General features: G+C 33.1%; 1 protein-coding gene and 1 long non-coding RNA gene across 3 annotated transcripts in view; both read right to left on the bottom strand.

Moving 5' to 3' along the window:
• LOC132803227 (uncharacterized) overlaps positions 1–20699 on the bottom strand; it is a 99939-nt gene that overhangs the window by 8397 nt on the left and 70843 nt on the right. The window lies entirely within an intron of this gene.
• LOC107422468 (TMV resistance protein N) overlaps positions 1–20699 on the bottom strand; it is a 91281-nt gene that overhangs the window by 64620 nt on the left and 5962 nt on the right. Inside the window, exons 7-11 of one of the 2 annotated variants that reach the window (XM_060815577.1) lie at positions 19765–20288; positions 18015–19345; positions 17141–17875; positions 16315–16836; positions 15754–16028 (exon numbers count right to left, since the gene is read on the bottom strand). In XM_060815577.1, the coding sequence (XP_060671560.1) occupies positions 18514–19345; positions 19765–20288 (1356 nt within the window). In that variant the 3' untranslated portion in view covers positions 15754–16028; positions 16315–16836; positions 17141–17875; positions 18015–18513. Of the gene's footprint in view, positions 1–15753; positions 16029–16134; positions 16837–17140; positions 17876–18014; positions 19346–19764; positions 20289–20699 lie in introns of those variants that run through there. The other variant, XM_060815576.1, reaches the window with a different exon arrangement.

Raw genomic sequence — 20699 nt, 5'->3', positions numbered from 1 at the left:
GTGAAACACGTCCCATATTTGAAAAGGAACCTCATCTCATTGAGTACTCTTGATTCGAAAGGGTACAAGTACACTGGTGAAGGTGGAGTTCTGAAGGTTAGCAAAGGTGCTCTCGTTGTGATGAAAGGGCAGAGAAAATCTGCCAACTTATATATCTTGCAGGGCTTTACTGTTACAGGTGATGCAGCTGTTGCTACGCATGCTCTATTAGATTCTGATATCACTAGACTTTGGCATATGCGTCTTGGTTATATGAGTGAGAATGGTATGGCTGCGTTGAGCAGAAGAGGACTTCTTGACGATCAGAGTATTAGTAAATTGGAGTTTTGTGAGCATTGTGTCTTTGGGAAGCAGAAGAGAGTTAGATTCACAAAAGGTATTCACAACACCAATAGGATACTTGATTATATACATTATGATCTATGGGGACCATCTAGAGTGCTTTCTAAAGGAAGTGCCAGTTATATGTTAACCATTATTGATGATTTCTCTCGGAGACTTTGGGTATTCTTTTTGAAACAGAAGAGTGAAGTTTTTGCTATGTTTAGAGATAGGAAGACCATGATAGAGAAGCAAATAGGGAAGCAGATAAAACATTTGCGCACTGAAAATAGCTTGGAGTTTTGCTCTGACAAGTTTAATGGCTTATGCAAGTCAGAAGGAATTATGAGACACCATACAGTTCATCAAACTCCACAGCAAAATGGTGTAGCAGAGCGAATGAATAGGACAATAATGGAGAAGGTACGCTGCATGCTTTCTAATGCTGGTTTGCCAAAGTCGTTTTGGGCTGAAGCGGCTTCTACAGCTTGTTTTCTCATTAATCGGTCTCCTTCAACTGCTATTGACGAAAAGACTCCTCTAGAGGTATGGTCTGGTACTCCTGTTGATTACTCTAATTTGAAGATTTTTGGATGTCCTGCATATGCTCATGTAGATAATGGAAAACTAGAACCCATATATGTTAAGTGTGTTTTTCTAGGTTATAAGTCTGGTGTTAAAGGATATAAACTGTGGTGTTCTGAAACTGGTAAGATCATAATTAGCAGAGATGTTGTTTTTGATGAAAATGCTATGCTACGAAATTTACCTTCTAGTGATTTTCTTGATACAAGTCAGCAAAAATAAAGTACACAGGTTGAGTTTCAGATTGGGTCAGGATCTACATCAGAGTTGACACCTCAGCCTAGTTTAGAGACACATGGTGATGCTATCCCTACATCACCACCTCTAGCACCACAGTATTCGATCGCTAAGGATAGGCCTAGAAGAGATGTTAGACCTCCACAGAGATATGCTGAGGCTGATTTGGTTGCCTATGCCTTGAATGTAGCAGAGAGTATTGATTCAAATGAAGAGCCTTCTACTTATTCAGAGGTAGCTAGTTGTGATGATTCTGATAGGTGGTTGATTGCTATGCAGGAGGAGATAGAGTCTCTACATAAGAATGGCACATGGGAGTTGGTAAGATCGCCCATGGGTAAGAAAGTTGTTCATTGCAAATGGGTGTTCAAAAGAAAGGAAGGGATACCTGGAGTTGAAGAAGCCAGATATAAGGCAAGACTAGTTGCAAAGGGTTATAGTCAAATTCCAGGTGTTGACTTTACAGATGTGTTTTCACCAGTTGTAAAGCATAGTTCAATTAGAGCGTTGCTGGGTATTGTGGCTTTGCTTGATTTTGAGCTTGAGCAGTTAGATGTGAAGACAGCATTTTTACATGGTAAGCTTGAGGAGGACATCTACATGCAACAACCAGAGGGCTTTATAGCTTCAGGTAAAGAGGACTATATGTGCTTGTTGAAAAAGTCCCTTTATGGTCCGAAACAGTCTCTCAGGCAATGGTACAAGAGGTTCGACTCATTTATGATCTTTAATGGTTTTAAGAAATGCAATTATGATAGTTGTGTTAATTTTAGGAGGAGTGATGATGGGTCGTTTGTTTACTTTTGTATGTGGATGATATGCTAATAGCAGCCAAGGATAAGAGAGAGATAAGAAAGGTTAAAGCCCAACTTAGTAGAGAGTTTGAGATGAAAGATTTGGGAGCGGCAAAGAAGATTCTAGGAATGGAGATTCTTAGAGATAGATAGGCAGGCAGATTGTATCTAAGTCAGAAAGGATATATTGAGAAAATACTTATTAGGTTCAATATGCAGAATGCCAAACCTGTTAGTACACCATTAGCAGCTCATTTCAGGCTTTCATCTGCTTTATCTCCACAATCAGATGATGATGTTGATTATATGTCTCAAATTCCATATTCTAGTGCAGTGGGATCTCTCATGTATGCTATGGTTTGTTCACGTCCAGATTTGGGATATGCAGTTAGTGCGGTTAGTAGATACATGGCAAACCCTAGTAAAGAACATTGGAAAGCAATTCAGTGGATTTTAGATACTTGCGTGGCTCTTCTGATGTTTGTTTGCAGTTTAGGAGGACTAGAGATGGAGTCATTGGGTATGTAGATTCTGATTTTGCTGGAGACTTGGATAAAAGAAGATCTCTCACTGGGTATGTGTTTACTATTGGTGGCTATGCTATTAGTTGGAAAGCTACTTTGCAGAATACAGTTGCGTTGTCAACTACTGAGGCAGAGTACATGGCTATTACTGAAGCTTGTAAGGAAGCTATTTGGTTGAAAGGATTATTTGGTGAGCTTGGTGATGATTTGCAAATTACCACAGTATTTTGTGATAGTCAGAGTGCAATCTTTCTCACGAAAGATCAAATGTTTCATGAGAGGACAAAGCATATAGATGTTCAGTATCATTTTATGCTTGATGTTATTGCTTGTGGTGATATTACTATTTGCAAGGTGAGTACTCATGATAATCCTGCTGACATGATGACTAAGACACTTCCAGTAGCTAAGTTTGAGCATTGCTTGGACTTGGTTGGTGTTCGTTGCTAAGCTTTGGTTTTGTGTGGAAAAGGATGGCAATTGTTATCGAAGATTGGAGTTTTGTGTGTTTTATTCCTTATATGGAATTCGTGTCAAGGTAGAGATTGTTAGAGTCGATGACTCGAATTCTTATTGACTCGATCCGAAAAGCTCACGGTGCGACCCATTTGATAAAATCTATTTTGAGAGAAAAAAAAAATGGGCTCTATGGTGGTAACGGAGGTCAAGGGCCGATAGGCACGAGACCGTAGCCCACCACTAATATATATATATTTTTCGGGGTTTTTTTTTTCTGTTGTATTTTTTAGGGTTTTAATCACTCTATTTTGCTCACCTTTTGTACCAATCTTCATTAATAAAAGTTTGCCTCTCTTTGCCTATGGTTTTTTCCCGTCAAGGATTTTCCATATAAATCTGTGTGTTCTATTTTATTCTTCTATTACTATTGTTTTATTTTATTTTTCGTAACAGTAATGGTGTGGGTGGCGTGCAAGTCAGCCTCAAAACCCTGCCTTCCATTTTCTTTTTTTTTTTTTTTGGTTTTTTCTTTGGGGTCTTTTCCTTCTTTATCAGATAGATGTATCAGTATGACATAGATGGAGATAGAGAGAGTGAGAGTGCGATTGAATAATTGTACTTGTGATAGACAGAGATAGATAAATAATCTTCAAACTAGATAGAACGTTTACGTACAGGACATTTAGGTGCAGTTTGTTTATTTGTTTTGGTAGAGCTATCACCTTAAGCCAAGGTCAGTTCTATCTTTGGGTTGAGGGATCAAGGGGGAAGCAGTAAATGTGAACCTATTGCAGACCACACAGAAATGGATAGGAAACAGGAGCTAGAGATATGAATGTAGATTAATATAGTTCCCTTTTTTTTTTTTTTTAACCAAACCCATTTTTGACAAATGGGTTCTGCTATGTTCTGTTTTTACTGAATGATGAAGATTGGTATTTACACTATTGTTAATTTGGTCTTCCAGTTTCACATTGATCATCTTTCTTGCCTTTTCATATAGCTCCTAATTGTTTTGTCTTTGTTTCAGCATGGAATTTGTCTCTCTCACTTTCTATGATGATTGGCTTTGCTTAAACTTTGCTGTAAGCTTTCTTCTTTCTCTAAATTTTGGAACCCTTTTTGCTGCTCATTTATTTTTAAATCATTTTCTGAAGCCATTTTTGTTGAATGGTATACGCTTTCACCTTAAGTGAGAAATATGCTTCCTTAGGTGGATATTCTGCAGAATCTTTAAGACTTTCCAGAAATGCAGTGGAAACTAATTATATAATCGTTGTGAGCTTGACCAATGTTGTATTGTGTAATCAATGTTTACTCAAACAGGAATCTCTATGCACAATGATATTGAGTCAAAGAGATTGCAATGAAAAATTATATAAAGGTTTAATGACTATTGGAGTTAAATATATGAGGAAATTACTTCAATGGCTTAAATATCGACACATTGAATATTAACCCTGATCTTGTAATTTCTTTATGTTTGTTTCGGCCCTTTATGAAATTTATGGCATGTTTGACTAATCACAGATTTCATGCGGCTTTTACTCTGGGGAGGAAAGATTACAAGCGAAGTGAGTCTTAAAATTTTTCTCACCAATTGTGTTATGGACCAAATTTACTTCAAGGCAGTACAAGTCTGATGTCTTTTTTTCTGCATTCATGGATTATTGCAAGGTATGTGTGTAATAACTCTTTCTAAAGGTTTCAACAAATATATGGTACCGTTCACATTGCATACTTTTGATTGGAACTTGCACACTGTTTTTTTCAACTAGGAATCAACGATTTTCTGGACTACTTTCTCAAGTATTGCTGGGATGATGGGACCATAAATGAGAGACACAGTGTAACTAGAAAATCTTTCAAAAGTCAGCCTTGGGATACAAAAGTATAATTCACTGGTAGTGTAAAATGCAATGTAGCATAACATAATCTGCTTCTGATCCCTACCTTATTGACCGCAACTCTGTATTTATTATGGCTTTCATTGCTACCCCTCCAGTAGATATTGATGGTATTCATGAACAAGTTTCTGGATCTCTGTGGTGGTCCCGCTTATGGGGTCAAATATATACATTCTAAGAAGAAATATTTGAATATCAATCTCATCGATATCATCGATTTTTGGGGCAGAATAGCAGTGAAAGTACAAGCATTAGTAGCATAGCCAAAATGCATTCCTCATCATTAGTATGTTTGCTCGTGGTAATTGTGGCCTCCCGGGCAAATTGATGACTGCATCTTTGATGCACTTGCTAGTGCATCTAAGAATTCTTAGGCTTGCAAATGATTTAAAGGGAGTGCAAATATAAACTTCTTTGCTTAGAATTGATCTCTATTAATTGCATTTCTCTTCTGTTGCTAAATTATGCATAATACTGTTCTCACCTTGTTTTTGACATATAAAGTGGCAAGTAGGATTTATCTTTATATTGTCTTTTCCTCCTATTTGAATCTGACATTACATATATGTATATATATATATTTTTTCCTTTTCAATTGCAGGCTGGGGATGATACAATACAGTTGTCTTACAATTACATCAATGACTTTGAGACTAAAAATCAACCTCCTCAAAAGCTTTACACACTTTGTGGTTTTAGTTTGTAGCAAGTAGGACTTATCTTTTTTTTTTTTTTTTGGGGGGTTTTCAATTGCAGGCTGAGGATGCTCTTATCCAGTTGATTCATAACCTTGTCAACCTTGCACGCTTTGCAATTATAGTTTCTTGACTGTATTTAGAGGAGATCAATCATTAGAACTATCTTGATGGTGCCATTGAGAAGATTAGAGGGACAAGAGAGCAGTGTATGCAATTAGCCATATTCAAACTTGAGCAAGGGGTCCAGATAGAAGATAGAAGGTTATCATTGGTAATCATTATTATTTGAACTACTCATGAGGACACGAAGTCATAATTGAAAACATTTCTCCTACATCTTGTTCCAACTTCTAACGCTTGAACTTTAATATTCTATCAAATAAATATTAAATACAACAATATAATTTCTTGCAATGAAACAAGTCAAATTAACACATTTTTGAAAATTTTATGTAGCAATAATGTTATTTTGTCTATGAACCTTTGCTTAATTTTCCTTTCATATATATTTTTGAAGAGTATGACACTGATACATCAGTTATAAGCCTTGGTTAGTTTTCTTACTCTTCATAGCAACACACAAATATATAGTTCTTCCAATATGTGGACATATATATAAATGATTTCAGAAAATAAAATAAACTACATGCAACACATATATGGATGCAAAATGCCATGTCAAACTTTTAAAGACCATTTAATTCCCTACTTTGAAATATAAAAGGAAAAATGCAACCTCAGCATAAGCAATAAGCACCACAGGAAAAACTAGAACAAATGTATATATGGATATTACATTGTATAAGAAAGCATTGAGATGCAGTATGTGTTCTCCCAACTCCGTTAAAATAGCCAAAACAAAAATGAAAACAAAAGCAGCACACGAATTTTCTACTTGTACAATAGCATAGATATTACATAAATTTGCATTTCCATATCCTCTTGAGAATCCTAAACTAAAACAGGAGCCATCCATGTGTTTGGTCTGCTGAAGTTTTTCTATGAACTTCACAAAATCTGTTCAATGACAACAAGCAAAGCAAAATCATATCAATTTACTGATAAAGGGTAGGTTGACAGGAGCATGCATGACTAACCAGATTAATCTAAATAAATCATCCAATTCAAAACTAACTGTCCGCCGTGTTCCAAGATTCTTCTTCTGGAAAACATTATACGAAATAAAGAATAATCAGTGACAGTTCAATATTTGAGAGTGGAAATTTTATGACTTCTAAACCATGCAGCTCAAAACATAAAAAAAGAAGCCAAATAAATATACCAATTTACTTTCAATTAATTTATCATAGAATGCATGATTTTCATTTACTTTCAATTAATTTATCTTCTTGGAGTTTGATGTTAGGATCATCATCCAACCGTCTTTTACTTCCACCCCGCCCATTTAACAATTTAAACCAACACTTTTTTATCTCCATTTGACATCTTCTTCATCGATAAACACACAGATAGAAACTTAGGTGAAGTTGCTACAAATAGAGGACCACTTTGCCCCAAATGCACATTCCAAACCAACCCGTTGCACCTAATTAAGACGTGATCTTCATCTTTACTTCCAATATGAGGCAACAACCACCATCATAAAAGATAAAATCAAAGCGGGAGAGGAAGCTGGATATCGATTGAGTTCCCACGATCTGTTTTATGGCTGAACCACTCAGGAATCTCATCTCCTGGATACACCGTTTCAATATATGAAATATCCTGTACCACATAGAAAATAAATTAATCAAGTCAGTACAGAAATGATCCAGTTCATAAACTAGGTAGAGCATATATGATAATATTCTATTGGATGATATTGGACAGCTAATTTTGTTGTCTAATTGTCACCTGATTATATATAATACACTTTATAGAAAACGAATATATATATATATATATATGTATATATATGTATATATACGGGGAGAGGGAGAGGGAAATATATTAGTATATAATACATACATCCAGATCCTGAGCAATCAAAGTTCTACTGCGATCAGCAATTACCTGGTTGCATGATTTGCTATCCAATTTTAGATAACGGCTAAAACTATAAATGTAATGTCTTTTACCTTTTACATCTACATCTTGAGCAACCAAAGTTCCCCTGTGATAAGCAATTTCATCGCTGCCTAAATTGCTATCCAATTTTAGACAAAGGCTAAAATTATAAACGTAACATTTTTCTTCTTTTGCAGTTGGAGTCCTCCAAGTCCAACGTGATATTGTCTCCAGTGAGGTGCAACACCCTGCATCGATATGAGATAAACATGGTGGAAGCTCTGGTATTGTTTTCAATCTCCCACAACAAGTTATATTCAAATATCCAAGAGATGAACTTGTACAATCCTCCGGGATTTCTGGAAGCTTTTCCAGCTTTTGGCAATGAGAAAGATCCAGCTCCTTGAGATATTTCATCTTCCAAATGCTTTCCGGTAGACTTGTAATTGCTGTCCAATGCAATTTTAAATCCCTTATACTCAATGGAAGGTTTTCTATGCCATCTTCCAGCTTGTCGCAATCACTCAGATTTAGATACTTAAGCTTGTGGAGACCCCTAAAAAATGAAGGAATTTCAATCAAACTTTTGCAATCTTCAAGATTTATAGCCCCCACTCATGTTTGGTAATTGAATAAGGTGCTCAGAATATTTAAGATCCAACTTCTTTAACTTCAGAGGGACCTGCAACAAACCAAAAAAGAATAAAATAAAATGATTAGATCTATATATATATATACACATCTAATACAACATATATTAGATTTGTACATAAAAAAATTAACTAAGTTTAGCATATATAATATATACCTGGTCCTCATCCCATTTTAGCTCCATTGGTTGGCTCTCACACCATTACAAGTTCAACAACATTCTCTACCCTGAAATCTGATGGAAAATCTTTAAAAAGGTATGAATCCCACTAAAAATTTTGTGCGATTCCTTTTTGTTCGGCCTAGACAATCCTAGTTTCCTTAATAGTATGCTTTTCCAACCAAATCTTTTGTCACAGTTTCCTTAGCCTTCCACGGCCTAGTACGATTTCCGGGTGTTCTTTGCCTTCATCACAAACAATAGCCTGACCCATCTATCGTATCAAAGAATGCATGGACATTCCATTTTGACCTTCAATTGTTAAGCACTTATCAATAACATCACTTATAAGATCACTTATTTTTTTTAAAAGCACCACCTAGACCTATTATGCTTTCAACAAATTCTCTATCAACTTCACCATGAAAAATAGCATGCAATGTCAAGAAATGCATCCTGGATGGCTGTGTAGCCTTTTTTGTCTTTTTCCCCTATTGGTCAAACTTATTCTCAATACTTTTTCAATGTCTTTGTTTGGTTCACTTTGCAGCTCCTCCAATGCACTTTCCCAATCTCTTATGGTCTTGAAGCTAAGAGAAGAACCCAAGACTTTAAGAGCTAATGGATTACCATCGGTGTAATTTGCCATTTTTTCTGATAATGTAGCATAATCTCTTGCAATACCAGAATTTTGCTTAAAAGCATGCAAGTGGAAGAGTTCAAGAGCTTCAAAATCATTTAACCTCTCAACCTCATAAACTTGATCAGTCACTGCCTTAAGCACCTGCACATCTCTGGACTTTACAATGATTCTACTTCCATTACCAAACTCGCACATAGATAATAAGTTGCCAAATTGGGATGTCGCATCATCCAAGACAATAAGGACCTTTGTGCGTTAGAGTCTGTCTTGAATACTTGGCCATTCCATGCTTGGATTGCATGTTTCCTTTAACAATTCAAAAACAAGTCTCTCTCTCAAGTGAAATTCTTCTATAACATTGCAAAGAAAGCAATGCCCTTCGAAATGATTGTATAACTTTAGAAATACAGCCATAGCAAGGGTTGTCTTTCCAATACCCCCCATTCCATAAAGACCAATAGAACGAACATCCATTGAGCCAATATTGCCTAATAATCCGTCAATTTTTTTGATCCGAATTTGAATTCCAACAAAGCCCAGCTTGAAGTAACACGTTGATAAGCTTGTTAACAATTTCAGCGAGACATCTAAAACAATGTGATAAATTAAACTGGAGTCGTCCCTATCAAATTAATAAGAAATCATCAAATACAATTATTAGAAACAGAGGATCGTTTTTTTTCCGGTAAATGGGGGCAAAAGAAACAGAGGATCATTGATATAAATTTAGGTGTATATTTAAAAGAAATAAATAATTAGGTATTTATTGATCAGATTATTAAAATTACTATTCAGTATTTTATAATATTTCACTTACTGAAAGATTAAGAAAGAAATAGTGCTATTAATTGTGATTTCCATCACTTTTTTTTAATAAAAAATATAAAAGGGAAAATATAATCTAATATGGTTAATTAAGGATGGATTTATAATATTTTCGCATGATTTGATAATACATTAAACTCCGTTATTTAGTCTCTTAAGCAAATAAGTGACAATTTACAATATAGATATTATAAATTCAATAAGATAGAAATTTACCAAAAATCCTTTGAATCATAGCCGCTGAGATTGGCCACTTCCTTGAGAGCATCCCTCCATCGCTGCACCTTGTCCATATTGTCCTTGAAATGTTGTTCATGTTTATTAAATGCTTCCGCATAACTTCCATCCTGTTTGCATACAATGGATGGTCCTATGCCATAAAAAATGGGTATTATGATATCTTCCCAATCTCTCTTGCAATCAAGTATGCGAACCACGTCATCCAAACACCATGTTGAAGAAGCAAAGTCTCTGGAGAAAACTATCATGCAAATCTTAGATTCCTTAATGGTGTCCATAATTTCTAAAATCTCATGGCCACTTTCTAGGTTTCCATCATGTTTGAAGATCCGGATACGCTCGAGACAAAGTATGATAAACACGTTCAAAACCTCCCAAACTGAGAAACACGTCATACTTTTTTTGACGAGTAGAAGATGAGGATAGTGAAGCAGACAAGTCCCGTAACCGCAAATCCCATGAAGCAGTGAAGTTCATAACCTGCAAACACAAGCAAACTAAAACTTTTGAGTGCATAAATAATTGAGCATGGCAAATTCACAGTCAAGGAGAGAGATCTTCTCTTGTTCAAGATCTTGGAAGTCCATGATCTCCTTATATTCGGTATCACTAATGGGTGCCTATTAGTGCATGAAAATTGGACAATGAACGCATATGATATAAGTCTATGTAGGCGGATCCTGAACAAAGATTTCGTCTAATTTAGTCGGATAAGCAAAACATAGGATGGCAGCTAAAATTGTGTGAAATGTCATATAAAAGGATTGGCGGTTATAGCCAAACTAGGGCATGTATTAACTTTAAAATAAAGAAAAACAAGTTAATTAAGGTGTCTTTTGATAACATGATTAGTTTTTGGTTTTGTTGTTTAGTTAACTAATCACAATTATAGCTGGTTAAGCATTTTAAACAACTATAAATTTGAAGAAAATAAAAAAAAATAAAAAATAAAAAACAAAAACCAATACAATTTGAAATTGTGTTCAATTTGGTATTTATATCTTTTTTTTTTTTCCTCAACTTTATAGTGAACTTAAATATTTAACAAATTATAATTATCACTAACTAATACTTAACATAAACAAATTCATTCCACACAATTAGGTAGGGAAAAATATATATATATATATATATACTAAAATTAAACTGCTTTCAACCCACGTATTTACCTCGAGCCCACAATTTTTGATCATCCAATTGCCTTTTTTTTCTTCCTCCATAAACACATGGAAAGAAACCCCGGTGACCATTCTACAAACAGAGGACCAGTTTACCCCAAATACATGCCTCAAATCGATAGTCGCATACCTAATTAAGACATGATCTGAGCTGTTATTTACTTGAAGCGTGCAAACATCTTCATAATTGAAAGAACCGCCGACACTACTGTCCATGCTGGTCGTGAAATTGAATCTGAATCGGATTTTAGTTTCTGGCCCAGAAATTTCAAACGCAAAAACAGCGCCAAAGACAAATTTGAAGCGGGAATCATCAGTATTAATCCAATTTGGAGGAAGCTGGATAAATGATTTCCCATAAGCTCGACACTCGAACCACAGTGGGACTGCATTTCCTGGGTACACCATTTCCAGATATGAAATATCCTGTACCACATGGATGATAAATTAATCAAGGCGCAGAGCATAAATTAGATTTATATCTTACGGAGAGAGAGAAACAAATATAAATATAAATATACATCCAGAGCGGACAAAATTCTACGGCGTGCACCATCCTCAATAACGTTGATACATGTGTCGTGACCCAATTTTAGGCATTGCTTAAAATTATAAATTTCCTCTTCACTTTTATTATTTTGATGTTGAACTTGGGGGTCATAATCTTGTACGGTTGGGGTCCACCAACTTGATATTTCCTCCAGTGATGTGCAGTTATTTGCATCCAAACAAGTTAAAGATGGTGGAAGCGCAATTATTGATCTCAATCCCGTACAACCACTTATTTTCAAATATCGAAGAGATGAACTTGTACAATCCTCAAGCTCGATCAGATTTGGGCAATTAGAAAGATCCAGCCATTCCAGTGATTCCAACTTCCAAATGCTTTCCGGTAGACTTTCAAGTCTTTCGCAATTATACAAATCTAAATGTGAGAGACCCATGAGACACCCAATTGTTGATGGCACTACTTGTATTGCTGTCCCGCAGAGTCTTAACTCCTTTAAATTCGATGGAAGATTTTCTATCCCATCTTTCAGTTTATTGCATCCACTCATATCCAAATCTAATAGACCCGAAAGAGACCTAACTCGTAAGGGCAATACTTCTATTGCTGTCCTACACAATTTCAACTCCCTTATATTCAATGGAAGATTTTCCATGCCATCTTTCAGATTCTCACAATCACTCAAATCTAATAGCTCAAGCTTGTCCAGATTCTTAAAGCATAAAGGAATCTGAACCAAACTTATACACCCTTGAAGATTTATACTTTCAAGATTTATAGCCCTACACATTAGTGTTTGAATAAGGTGCTCAGAATAACTAAGATCCATCTTCTTCAACTTCTCAACGGGCTGCAACAAACAAACAAACAAACAAACAAAGACAATAATAATTAAGCACTACTACATATTTAATACAACAACATATATATAGTTTTGCTAATACAACAACAATTATATTCAAATCAAATCAAATTAATTAATTAATTATATTATTTGTTATGAGTAAAAACTAAAGACCATTGATAGTTTTTATAATTTTCATTGACATTGTTCTGTAATTTTGTAAAAATTAAATAAAAAATATTATAATAAAAATTAAAATTAAGAAGTAAATATTATTCAATAATTGTATATTTGATTGATTGAGAGTTTAAAGATGACTACTCTGTTACCTATTTAATAGATGAAGACCTCTGAAACTAGATAGGAACACAAATATTACTTTAAATAATAAATGCAAACTTTCTCTTGTACCTAAAATCTAGCCATTATTCCAAATAAAAAATTATTTCCTTTATCCTTTGAATCAATTTGAAAAATAATCATGTATAGTTATCATCCTTTTTAATCTGAATATTATAAACCTATCCTTATTTATGCCCTCATTCATTTAAGGAAAAAAATTATTTATTTTCAAAATAAACTAAATAATTAGACTTATTCAAGCCTCATTTACTCCAAAAAAAATTATTATTATTTCAAAAGAATATTATTTACCTTATTCAGATTCATTTATTACCTTCCAAAAATTAAAAATATCTTTATTCAGACTCTTTTAATTCCACAATCAATTCTCAAATTTACTACTACTATTTAAAATTCATAATCTGGGTATTTAGGGGAAAAACAAATCATAATTTAGGTATTTTGGATCAATATGCCTTAAATAGTTGGCTATCTTTATGTTTATTTTTTTTCCATATTTAAAAACCCAAATAAAATTTAATACAGTTCAATTATCAATTGTAATATTAACGAAACATAAATGGTACTTAATCAATATTTATAAAGTAATTGAATTTTTTTTATTTATTAATTGGAGAATGTCTGTAGGTAATTTATATTCTTAATTTTTACTTGGTTAAAAATATTGTTTTTCAAACTTTGAGATTAATAATATTTGTTTAGGTGAAAATTTTAAAATTTTAAATTTAACATCTCAATATCATAATTGATATTTTAATCTGAACTTTTTTAATTGTCTATATTAATTACTTATTGTAATAATATATACAATTTAAAATTTGAATAGGTTTATATTGAAATTGTCCATAATAAACTATTTATTATTGGTAAATAATGTCCATAAATAATTTATATGAGTCAAGTTTTTAAATTTTAAAATTTAAAGAGCCTTATATCGAAAATTTTAAATTATAAATTAATAGGCATTCAATATAGATAATTAATTTCACAATTTACAGAAATAAAAAATTTATATATGCCAACACTCTCAAATTTTAAATTTTAAAATTTCAAATTACTGATTAACTAACTTGTGGGTGTTTAATGTCAATATTGTGTATAAGGTAGTTTGTTTGGTAAATTATATGATGTAGTTTTCTTTATCTGTGTAATTTTTTCTTAATTTATTAATATTTTGTTTTTTTGTGGAAAATATTTTTTCATAATTTGTTATCATATCTTTCACTTGGTTAAGATAATATATTTTTAAAAATAATAAAATATCTACATAAATGGTAATTAATTAATATTTAAGAAGTAATTGTAAAAAATATTAGAAAAATAAACCTAAATAAATAAATTATTATTACACTTCTTTTATAACTTTTGAAAGGAAACCAACTAAATCTATTGATAACATGTAAAATAATAATAATAATAATTTACTGACAGTCAAACTTTTATATATAATATAGATATTAAATACAAAATTATAAGCTTGGCAATGGAACAAGTCAAATTAACACATTTTGAAAATTTTACGTAGCAATTATGTTATTTTGCCTATGAACTTTTATATTCATTTTCTTTTCATTTAGACTTTTAAAGAGCATGACACTCATACACCAATTGAAGGACTCAGTCGGTTTTCTTATTCTTTTTAGCACCAATGTTCAAAAGTTCGATATCAATAGAAATATCAAAAATTTAAAATATGAAAATTTTCATGAAAATATTAAAAAATATCGAGTATTGATAAAAATTTTAAAAAAATAATGGAAATCTATTTTAAAAAATAAAAATTTTTGTTGAAATTTTAATATTAGCTTATTTAAATAATTAATTATCAAATTAATTATAAAAATTACAAAAATATTAAATAGATATTATATTTCTCTTAATTTATTTAATTTATAGTAAATAGTAACGATCATAAATAAATTATTATTGATAAAAATATAAATTATATATATATATATGATAAATTGATTATTAATTAAGATAAAACAATCATTAAAATTATATTATAGTTCATAAATATCATCTGTATACTTATAGAACTCTTAGATAATTGAAAATTATTAGTATATTTCTCTTTTTCATTTTGAAGTGTGAAATATGAAAAGTAATTGTTAAAAGATCTATCTCCTTAATAATTTTTCATATAATTATTAATATATTAAGCTTGTACACTTTGCAATTATAGTTTCTTGACTGCATTTAGAGGAGAATCAATCATTAGAACTATCTTGATGGTGTCATTGAGAAGATTAGAGGGACAAGAGAGTAGTGTAAGTAAGATGCAAATAGCCATATTCAAACTTGAGCAAGGGGTCCAGATAGAAGATAGAAGGTTATCACTGGTAATCATTATTATTTGAACTGCTCATGAGGACACAGTCATAATTGAAAACATTTTTCCTACACCTTGTTCCAACTTCTAACGCTTGAACTTTAACATTCTATCAAATAAATATTAACTGCAACAATATAAGTTTTTGCAATGAAACAAGTCAAATTAACACAATTTTGAAAATTTTATATAGCAATAATGTTATTTTGTCTATGAACCTTGTTTAATTTTCCTTTCATATATATTTTTGAAGTATGACAATGATACATCAGTTATAGGCCTTAGTCAGTTTTCTTACTCTTCATAGCAACACACAAATACGTAGTTCTTCTAATATGTGGACATATATATAAATGCTTTCAGAAAATAAAATAAACTACATGCAACAGATATATGGATGCAAAATGCCAGGTCAAACTTTTAAAGACCCTTTAATTCCCTACTTTGAAATATAAAAGGAAAAATGCAACCTCGGCATAAACAATAAGCACCACAGCAAAAACTAGAACAAATGTATATATGGCCATTAAATAGTATAAGAAAGCATTGAGATGCAATATGTGTTCTCCCAACTCCGTTAAAATAGCCAAAAACAAAAATGACAACAAAAGCAGCACATGAATTTTCTACTTGTACAATAGCATAGATATTACATAAATTTGCATTTCCATATCCTCTTGAAAATCCTAAACTAAAATAGGAGCCATCGATGTGTTTGGTCTGCTGAAGTTTTTCAATGAACTTCACATAATCTGTTCAATGACAACAAGCAAAACAAAATCATATCAATTTACTGATAAAGCTTTACCACCAGAAACAGAGAATGAGAGTAGGTTGACAAGAGCATGCATGACTAACCAGATTAATCTAAATAAATCATCCAATTCAAAACTAACTGTCCGCCGTGTTCCAAGATTAAGAATAATCAGTGACAGCTCAATATTTGAGAGTGGAATTTTATGACTTCTAAACCATGCAGCTCAAACAAAAAAAAGAAGCCAAATAAATATACCAATAGAATGTATGATTTTCATTTACTTTCAATTAATTTATCTTCTTGGAGTTTGATGTTAGGATCCTCATCCAACCGTCTTTTACTTCCACTCCGCCCATTTAACAATTTAAACCAACACTTTTTGATCTCCCATTTCACATCTTCTTCCTCGATAAACACACGGATAGAAAACTTAGGTGAAGTTGCTACAAATAAAGGACCACTTTGCCCCAAATGCACGTTCCAAACCGACCCCTTGCACCTAATTAAGACGTGATCTTCATCTTTACTTCCAATATGAGGCAACCAACAACCATCATAATTATAAACACGGTCATCATCACTGTTAATGTTGTTGGTTTTCAAATTTAATTTGAATCGGGTCTCAGCTTTTGTAGAACAACTATACACAAAACAATGTAAAAGATAAAATCAAAGCGGGAGTCATTAACATTAAACCAATTTGGAGGAAGCTGGATATCGGATGAGTTCCCACGATCCGTTTTATGGCTGAACCACTCTGGAATCTCATCTCCTGGATACACTGTTTCAAGATTTGAAATATCCTGTACCACATAGAAAATAAATTAATCAAGTCAGTGCAGAAATGATCCAGTTCATAAACTAGGTAGAGCATATATATATATATATATATGATAATATTCTATTGGACGATATTGGACAGCTAATTTTGTTGTCTAATTGCTACCTGATTATATATAATACACTTATAGAAAATGATATTGGACAGCTAATTTTGTTGTCTAATTGCTACCTGATTATATATAATACACTTATAGAAAATGAATATATATATATATATATATACGGGGAGAGGGAGAGGGAAATATATTAGTATATAATACATACATCCAGATCCTGCGCAATCAAAGTTCTAGTGCGATCAACAATTCACTTGGTTGCTTGAGTTGTTATCCAATTTTAGATAACGGCTAAAATTATAAATGTAATGTCTTTTTCCTTTTACATCTACATCCTGAGCAACCAAAGTTCCCCTGTGATCAGCAATTTCGGGGTTGCCTGAGTTGCTATCCAATTTCAGACAAAGGCTAAATTATAAACGTAACGTCTTTCTTCTTTTGCAGTTGGAGTCCTCCAAGTCCAACGTGATATTGTCTCCAGTGAGCTGCAACACACTGCATCGATATTAGATGAACATGGTGGAAGCTCTGGTATTGTTTTCAATCTCCCACAACCAGTTATATTCAACTATCCAAGAGATGAATTTGTACAATCCTCCGGGATTTCTGGAAGCTTTTCCAGCTTTTGGCAATGAGAAAGATCCAGCTCCTTGAGATATTTCATCTTCCAAATGCTTTCCGGTGGACTTATAATTGCTGTCCAACGCAATTTTAAATCCCTTATACTCAATGGAATGTTTTCTATGCCATCTTCCAGCTTGACGCAATCACTCAGATTTAGATACTTAAGCTTGTTGAGATCCTTAAAAAATGAAGGAATTTCAACCAAACTTTTGCAACCCTCAAGATTTATACGTTCAAGATTTATAGCCCCACTCAAGTTTGGTAATTGAATAAGGTACTCAGAATATCTAAGATCCAACTTCTTTAACTTCAGATGGACCTGCAACAAACCAAAAAAGAATAAAATAAAACGATTAGATCTATATATATATATATATATATATACACATCTAATACAACATGATGTATTAGATTTGTACATAAAAAACTAAATTAAGTTTAGCATATATAACATATACCTGGTCCTCATCCCATTATAGCTCCATTAGTTGGCTCTCACGCATTACAAGTTCAACAACATTCTCTACCCTGAAATCTGACGGCAAATCTTTAAAAAGGTATGAATCCCACTAAAAATATCTTAGCCTATTAGAATCAAATGATTCAAGACCTTCAGGAGGACGATATATAATTTTGCGCAATTCCTTTTTGTTCGGCCTAGACAATCCTAGTTTCCTTAACAGTATGCTTTTCCAACCAAATCTTTTGTCACAGTTTCCTTAGCCTTCCACAACCTAGTACGATTTCCGGGTGTTCTTTGCCTTCATCACAAACAATAGCCTGACCCATCTATCGTATCAAAGAATGCATGGACATTCCATTTTGACCTGCAATTGTTAAGCACTTATCAATAACATCACTTATAAGATCACTTATTTTTTTTGAAAGCACCACCTCGACCTATTATGCTTTCAACAAATTCTCTATCAACTTCACCATGAAAAATAGCATGCAATGTCAAGAAATGCATCCTGGATGGCTGTGTAGCCTTTTTTGTCTTTTTCCCCTATTGGTCAAACTTATTCTCAATACTTTTTCAATGTCTTTGTTTGGTTCACTTTGCAGCTCCTCCAATGCACTTTCCCAATCTCTTATGGTCTTGGAGCTAAGAGAAGAACCCAAGACTTTAAGAGCTAATGGATTACCATCGGTGTAATTTGCCATTTTTTCTGATAATGTAGCATAATCTCTTGCAATACCAGAATTTTGCTTAAAAGCATGCAAGTGGAAGAGTTCAAGAGCTTCAAAATCATTTAACCTCTCAACCTCATAAACTTGATCAGTCACTGTCTTAAGCACCTGCATATCTCTAGAAGTTACAATGATTCTACTTCCATTACCAAACTCGCACATAGATAATAAGTTGTCAAATTGGGATGTCGCATCATCCAAATCATCCAAGACAATAAGGACCTTTGTATGTCGGAGTCTGTCTTGAATACTTGGCCATTGCATGCTTGGATTGTATGTTTCCTTGAACAATTCAGAAACAAGTTTCTCTCTCAAATGAAATTCTTCTCTAACATTGCAAAGAAAGCAATGCCATGAGAAATGACGGTATAACTTTAGAAATACAGCCATAGCAAGGGTGGTCTTTCCAATACCCCTAATTCCATAAAGACCAATAGTACGAACATCCATTGAGCCAATATTGCCTAATAATCCTTCAATTTTTGTGATCCGAATTTGAATTCCAACCAAGCCCAGCTTCGAATAATTTATTGATAAGCTTGTAAACACCTTCGCCAAGACATCTCCAACAATTCGACCAATCAACTGGTATTTGTCCCTACCAAATTAATAAGAAATCATCAAATACAATTATTAGAAACAGAGGATCCTTTTTTTTGGGTAAATGGAGGCAAAAGAAACGGAGGATCATTGATATAAATTTAGGTGTATATTTAAAAGAAATAAATAATTAGGCATTTATTGATCAGATGATTTAAATTAGTATTCAGTATTTTATAACATTGCACTTTCCTAAAGATTAAGAAAGAAATAGTGCTATTAATTGTGATTTCCATCACATTTTTTTAATAAAAAATATAAAAGGGAAAATATCATCTAGTATGGTTAATTAAGGGATGGATTTATAATATTTTAGCATGATTTGACAATACGTTAAACTCTGTTATTTAGTCTCTTAAGCAAATAAGTGACAATTTACAATATACATTTTATAAATTCAATAAGGTTGAAATTTACCCAAAATCCTTTGAATCATAGCCGCTGAGATTGGTCACTTCCTTGAGAGCATCCCTCCATCGCTGCACCTTGTCCATGGTGTCCTTGAAATGCTGTTCATGTTTATTAAATGCTTGCGCATATCTCCCAACCTGTTTGCGTACAATGGATGGATCTATGCCATAAAAAATGGGTATTACGGTATCTTTCCAATCTCTCTTGCAATCAAGTATGCGAACCACCTCATCCAAACGCCATGTCAAAGAAGCAAAGTTGTTGGAGAAAACTATCATGCAAATCTTAGATTCCTTAATGGTGTCCATAATTTTTGGAATCTTATGGACACTTATTGGGTTTTCGTCATGTTTGCAGATCCTGATATGCTCGCCCAAAGCTCGACAAAGAGGTTCAATAAAACAATAACGGCTGTCCACACTTCTGGAACTGATATACACGTCATACTTATATTGATAAGTAGAAGCTGATGATGGTGAAGCAGCCAAGTCCCTAAACCGCAAACCTAATGAAGCAGGGCAGTGTATAACCTGCAAATACAAGCAAAGTAAAACTTTTGAGTGCATAAATAATTAAGCATAGCAAATTCACAGTCAAGCAGAGAGATCTTCTCTTGTTCATGATCTTGGAAGTCCATGGTCTCCTTATATTCGGTATCACTAATAGGTGCCTATTAGTGCATGAAAATTGGACAATGAACGCATATGATATAAGTCTATGTAGGTTGATCATGAACAAAGATTTCGTCCAATTTAGTCGGATCAGTAAAACATAGGATGGCAGCTAAAATTGGGTGAAATGTCATATAAAAGGAACTATGTTTTGGTGGTTATAGCCAAACTTGGGCATGTTTTGGTGGTTATAGCCAAACTTGGGCATGTATTAACTTTAAAATAAAGAAAAATAAGTTAATTAAGGTGTCTTTTGTTAACATGATTAGT

This window comes from Ziziphus jujuba, chromosome 3, assembly GCF_031755915.1.
Source record: "Ziziphus jujuba cultivar Dongzao chromosome 3, ASM3175591v1".
In the NCBI taxonomy this organism is placed as follows: Eukaryota; Viridiplantae; Streptophyta; class Magnoliopsida; order Rosales; family Rhamnaceae; genus Ziziphus; species Ziziphus jujuba.
Note: the sequence above shows the minus strand (reverse complement) of the source record. Positions and strands in the feature narration are given on the sequence as shown.